Source organism: Mesitornis unicolor, unplaced genomic scaffold, assembly GCF_000695765.1.
Source record: "Mesitornis unicolor isolate BGI_N332 unplaced genomic scaffold, ASM69576v1 scaffold24048, whole genome shotgun sequence".
In the NCBI taxonomy this organism is placed as follows: Eukaryota; Metazoa; Chordata; class Aves; order Mesitornithiformes; family Mesitornithidae; genus Mesitornis; species Mesitornis unicolor.
The window spans coordinates 56241-62656 of record NW_010204203.1 but is presented as its reverse complement, the minus strand read 5'-3'; the positions used below and the strand labels follow the sequence as shown (position 1 = coordinate 62656).

Here is a 6416-nt window from a genome sequence, read left to right as displayed (position 1 = left end):
CCAGTCAGTCAGCTGTTCCTGTCAAAAAATAAAGACCACTGAATTCTGTAAAGCACCAAATGTAAACTGTGGTAAGTGGCACAACTTATTATCATTCTAAGCAACAAACTTTGCATGGTGACAGGCTGCTTAACCAGGCCATGGGTGTTTCATTTGTCATAAGAACCCTAACATTTCATTTTAGCTGGAGCTTTATGGACATAAATATGGGTCAGTCTTTTCCTCAGAGGGAGGTGATCTGGCTGTCTCCTGAAGCTTGTCTGCAAGGTTTTTCAGTGCTTTGCTTGGCCCTGCAAGTCAGAGCTTAGCCTGAAGCAGAGTGGGATGGTAGCACGTGAGGCACCAAGGCCTAGGAGAAAATCAGTATGTTTGATGCTTCCTGGTGAGTGAGGTGTCTGGGCAGAGACTGCCAGTGCCTCCATGGCTGCTAAAATTGAAAGGAGGGCTATTACTATCTTGATGGCAGCAACACTGGTGAGGGACTAGGGTGGAACTGCAGTACCAGGTACAGGTGTCATTGTGCAGTCTAAGGATCTTATGATGGGTATCTGAATGCAGGGTCAGTATACCTCCAGTCCAAGGAGACCCAAAGTCTGCAGAGCCTGAAAGGAGTACCTTTCCTGAGCTCAGGTGGTGTTGGCTCCTATTCCTGGTGCTGTGCTGGATCCTGATAGTCCATCTTTTTTATGCAAAAGTGTGGGGGGGTCTGCTGTAGAGCCCCAGTGAAAAAAGTACACTGACATACAGCTCTTAGATTAGTAAGCATAACGTGGTTAAGACCAGTATTTTCATAGAAGCTCAGGTGCTTATAATCCCTGACCCTCAAATGCAATCATCCCAAAGTGATGCAGCAGCATTAAAATGCCTGTGGAATGAACTGGCAGAGACTCCTCCTGGTGCTCCTGTGATGACTGCTTTTAAGGGCTCGTTCTGGTTCCAGAGAAGTGTGAGTCAGTGGCATGGTGCAGTTTCAGATGGATGGTGACGCATCCGCCTTGAGCAACGGGGAAAACTGGAACAAGTCAGGCTTGGAAGAAAACGGTTCTGTCTTCTTGTTTGATGGTTTCAGTGCAGGAACATGACTCCTGTGCAGCTCTGAGGCTGGCTGTTCTCTAGTGTGGAGACATTGCCCAGACTGGAAGAAGCAGGAGCATTTAGAGCAATATTTGAAGATCCTGTCAGGGCAAGATTGGGTATTTTTATGTCAGGAGAAAGGGACTGTGGTTCCCTAAGAAGGGAGGAAACCCTCTCTGCACAACTCCCAGAGGAGTCTGAGGGTGCTTCCTGTGTCTTATGCAGTCTTTTGGGACAGACTGGCATGTGGGAGAACAGTGCCTTGTCCCCTGAAGGGCTTGGGGAAAGCTTTGCTTTAGTGTAAAGCCCTGCAGTAAAACAGCCTAAGGAAAAGGAACTGAGCTGGAGTATGCCACAGCTGTGCATTTTAAAGATATGTTTTGTTTTGTTGTCTTGGTGGAACAGATGTTTCTGCAGGGCACAAGTATCAAGAAGATTTTGGTGAAGCTATTTAAAATGCTATTCCACAGATAACTGCCCTGTCCCTTTTCTGGAGCAAACTTCTCCTGTAGTAGAGCTGCTGGATGAGAACTCATGTATGCCCCTCACACTTCTGTGCAAAGGTTGGTATCAGTGTAAACAGCTGATGAAAGTGTTTGCAAAGCCTTGGCATAAATCCGATTCCCTTAAATCTGAGTCTGCTTTGTGGCAGCAACCTTTGCAGATGAGATAATGACCTTGTAAGCTTCGGGGTCTGTCTGCTCATGACAGAGATCAGATGATGCTGGCACTTGGACCTTCTCATCTAACTTGCTTGGAAAACAGAGTGCTGTAAAAGAATAAACACACAGGGCAGCTCATTTTTGCTGCTTTGTTTGAGGTAGGAACTAAAAAATTTAGCAATAAGTGATTGCAGTTAGGTATATACAAGCCTTTTTTTTTTTCCTCCCAGCCAGTAGAAATCATGTGTCCTTATCCAGCTGCTGCCATTTAAACCTTGTCTTGGTTCTGTGCAGCTGCATGCATGACTCCCTCCGCTGTCAGTGGGTCCTGGAAGTCAGTCGGTTTGTGAGATTGGTATTGGTACAACTGGTATTGAAAGGCCTTTCAGGTCCTTAATGTAGAGCTGCTGATATGAAAAGAATGTGAAGTGGGAAGTCAGCAATGCTATGTATTTTGGTGGCAGTTTGTTTCCTGTGCAATTTAAAAAATGGGAGTGTGTGAGGAAATATTTGCATAGCAAAGGTTGTGTGCAAGTGCAGATCTCTGAGGATCCCTGGGCACTGTGGAGCTCTAGTGAAACACAGGCGAGCTTGGATTGAGCAGCACTAGGTGCATGGAGGTCTCCTCAGTGTGCATCCAGTTCCTCCATGTGGCAGACTGTCAGGGAACTCTTGTTCAGGTGAGGCCAAGTGTCTTCATAAGCAGATGAGCCAAGAAAATACGTCATGCACTGAGCCCAGTGCTTCTAGCACACTGGAGAGAGATCTGAAGCCGAAGGAAGCTGCTCCTCTGACTGGTTTATAGCACTCCCGCATGAACCTGTATCTCTGAAGCACCAGCTTTGGATTAAGGTCTCGGAAGCACTTAAGGTCACTGCTGGGATTGTTCCTTTTTCTCCAGCATCTGGGGTTAAGAGGAACAACTTTCCCTTCTCTCCTTATGCCCTAAATCTTTACTAGAAATACTTATTTTATTTAATTGCCTTTGTAGCCTGGAATAGATGTCAGAGCCTCGGCAAGGGTATGAACTCCCTGGAGTGAACTGTTGAACAGTTAAAATTGTGAATTCTAGCAAAGATGCAGAAGGCAGAGACGTCAGCTTTTTGAATGCTGCATGTTGTTGTGATAAAATGGTACTTGGCTGCAATTCTTTAGGTCAGTGCTAGCAGTGACCTCCTCATGCAATACTTTTTAATTGCCCAAATCTTTCCTCAACAAGTGCTCTGGAGCGGTACAAAATGCTCAGTTAACTTTAGCTCTGCTCCTTTCTTTGGTGCTTGTGGTAACTCTGTTATCCACCTGGAGGGATGATGGATGCTGCTATTCCAGGGTGCCTTTCCTATTGTAATGTTATGGTAACCACTTTGTAGCAGCTGTAAACATATTTTCCTTGAGAAAGCAGCAAGAGCATGTTGGGTTTGTCAGCCTGCATGGTGCCAGGTTTGCCTGGCTTTAACTTCCGTTTCTTTGACAAATGCGGAATTGACTCAGCGAGGAGACTAAGATGAAGCCCTTTATGCCAGGGGAGACTGGTGGTGTGCTTACTGCCCGAGATTTGGAAAGCAGCGCCTTCTGTCTCTTCTTGCCCCCTTAGAAACCTAGCTGCACCTTTCCTGCTTTATGGACAACTCGAGCCACCACAGTTGGCTTGCTTTTTCCTTGTCTTTGGCATCAGGCTGTCAAGAGTGGCTTGTGTGTTGGCTGAATGTTGCACCACACTACATCCATCTCTGGCCCTTCTGGAAGTTTCTTTTGAGCCCGCCCTTTTTCCAGCTGAGAGACTGCTGTCCGCAAAGATAAGATGCAGCACAGCTGCCTCTCCAGAAGTGAATGCTGAATTTGAACTTCTGCTGGGCCATCTGCTCATCACAGCTTAAGCGTCTGAAGCAGAACTTGAGACTTGCCCAGCCTGCAAGGATTTGCTGTGGGATTACTTGGAGCAGAGACTTCAGCTATGCTGTTAATAGATCTGTCTTAAGATCCCTGGACCTTGGCCTGGAGCCCTTCCCTGGCCTTTCTTGACTGAATGGTTGTTACCAAGGCTGAAAGCGGAGGTGTGACTGCTAATAGGAGTTGCAATATTGCTGCAGAAAGGCAGCAGCTATCAGAAGAAAAGGGGTGTTTGTGGAAAGAAAGTGTTCTTGATAGCTTAGGGCAGGGCCATACCCATTTATAAGTGCTGGTCTGTGTATGACTGAATATGGACCTTGACTTTATTGCTTGTTTTATGGATGCAGTTACCCAAATCCTTGCAAATAAGGGCCTTAGTCCACTGTAAGCAATAATCTGCCCATGCATGAAGGGTGAAGGCTGAAGGAATGGTATCACCTAGAGGAGACCATCATTCCACTAAACTTGAATGTAAGCTGTGGTCAGCCAGAGAGTCAGTGTCTTATACTAACCTGAATTAAACTACATTGTTCAATCTCAGCCAAAAAAAAAACCAACAAAAAAAACCAAACCAAAACCAAACCTGCTTTGGCAAGATGATTTGGTTTATTTGTCTTGGCATTTGATGCTCTTTCATAGTATAGATCAGTTTTTTATGAAAGTAGAAGTACTAGTTAGACTGTCATTTCTGGGCTGTGGGTGTGTTTCAAGACAGCCCTATCCGTACTTTTGAAGAAAGAACAACTCTACCTCAGGCATTCCTGATAGATATGTCTAACCTTTTCTCTAGCACTGGAGACTCGTAAGACTTTTTGCGTGTGTGTACCCCCAGGCAAAGTATCACATTGTTGTAAAGCTTTCCTCAGTGTTGTAGTCACATGTGCTATGGATTAGACTTGAGCTGTGTGAAGACTGATAACAGAATAAAGCAAGTCCAGTAGAGCTGCTTGCATGTGTTCACACTGCTTGGAAATTTCAGCCAGAGGGTGGATGGCTCTCTACTGAATGAATGACAGCACGCTCTCATCTGCAGTTTAGTTTTGGAAAAACAAACATACAACTGGATAGCAATAAATTCAGTCAAGGCATGTCTCTTCTTTGTCACTCAGATTTTGAACATCTTTCTTAGACAACCAAGCATGTGCTTTGAGAGAAAAGCTCTGTGATGATTCTGTACAATCATTCCCCACTTTGGTTTTGGCCTCAACAGTCCAGACAAGGACAAACTGATGGTGATAGATCCTCTGCAAGTCAGGCTCTCATGGGTGAAGGTGAGTCAGTGGCAGAGAGCAACGGGGACATGAGCTTTATGTAACCAAGGCATTATCCAGACCTCAAAATAGCATCTCAGCATCTGCAAATAAAAGGGGAATTGGTGGTGAAGTTCAGGTGGCAGTCGGTTGGGCCATGATGGGGTAGGAGTGAACAGCATCTCTTTGTCTGCCCCCTTTATCCTGGGATAAGTACTGTTTGCCAAGTAATCGTATCTTAGTGGGGAAGTCCCTGTGAGGATTTCCCCCTCCCAGGAAGTCTTTATTTAGCACCAACTCTGTTTCTGCACAATTCCACTCCTTTATCCAGGAATATGGCCTGGATGCCTGTGTCTGGTTCATCCCCTTGCAGATGGGAGCTGGCCCTGAATGCATGAGAGGTACTATGCTGCTTATACTGGTAACATTGCCTCACCGCAGCTGGCTCTGCACAGAGGAGGCTTGTACCTCTGTGGGGACATGGCAGAGCTGGTCTGAAGGTCACTATACAGCCAGATGGCCAGAAATCACCTGCAGTTACTGGACACCCCAAAAGAGTTGGACAGATACCTGTTGCAGATTTTTTTTCCTCTGGAAGTGACAGCTGTCCAGGCTGGAGTGCTCCCTCTTCTCACAGACAGTGCGTCTGATTTCCACATGGAGCATGTACTTCAGCCCTCTGACAATCTAGAGAAAGTAGTTTCCTCCTTTAAAGTGAAGGTAGGGGAAAGGAATGCTAAAATTGTGGCTAGGAATCATGTGCTACATCTGTGAATTGTGTGTGGTAGTGTGGATACAAGGGTTTTGTATTGAATTACTAGGGCAGGACACGGGGGAGCCCTCCTGTGGAGCAGTTGAATGGGATAGAGGAACATGTGCTGTATATCTTTGGACAATTATAGCAGTCCTGAGGAGGATCAGGGCTCCCATGTCTCTGTAGGGTCAATTGGTAAATGGTTTGGAGGAACACCAGCAGTCTGGGCTCTTCTTACCTGTACCATGGCTTTGTTTATTTGTGATTCCTTAAACAGAAAGAGGTCATTTGAACTGTTGTTGTATCTGTAAACCCCAAAGCGAGCTGCCTTGCGAACACCAGGGTTGTCTGTGTTCATCGGGACAGGGGAGCCAGGTTTCACAGTTGGGTGAGGTGGTGGTACGTCTGTAGCTGAAACAACACAAAACATGAGTGCAAAACACATCAGGTGCTTGAAATGGTGGGAGCTTCAGCCCTCTGAAACAACGCTAAACCTTCTTACTTGTCCCATGCACTTGTGCTTCAGAAGGACTCTGCTCACATCCATTACAAAGTAATTTTCCTTTGTATGTCTGAAATGGTGAAACAATCCTGTGGAATGAAGTGACAGAAAAAGATGCGCTAGAAATGGTAGCAGAGCTCAAACTGACTTATTAAGAACATCTCTGGTATGATTCCTGGCTCATAGAAGGCCCAGCCTTGAATCTAGATATAAAGCTAGCTCACATTGCTCAGAATACAGTATAATTTTGAGAGCCCTGCTGCTCTTCGTTGGCATGCCAAGTT

At 45.8% G+C, this 6416-nt stretch overlaps 1 protein-coding gene across 1 annotated transcript in view; it reads right to left on the bottom strand.

Moving 5' to 3' along the window:
* Positions 1 to 4834: 4834 nt before the first annotated feature.
* CST7 (cystatin F (leukocystatin)) overlaps positions 4835 to 6416 on the bottom strand; it is a 5318-nt gene continuing 3736 nt past the window's right edge. The window contains exons 2-4 of the mRNA XM_010190986.1: positions 5869 to 6041; positions 5447 to 5563; positions 4835 to 4980 (exon numbers count right to left, since the gene is read on the bottom strand). Of these exons, the coding sequence (XP_010189288.1) occupies positions 4903 to 4980; positions 5447 to 5563; positions 5869 to 6041 (368 nt within the window). The 3' untranslated portion in view covers positions 4835 to 4902. The remainder of the gene's footprint in view (positions 4981 to 5446; positions 5564 to 5868; positions 6042 to 6416) is intronic.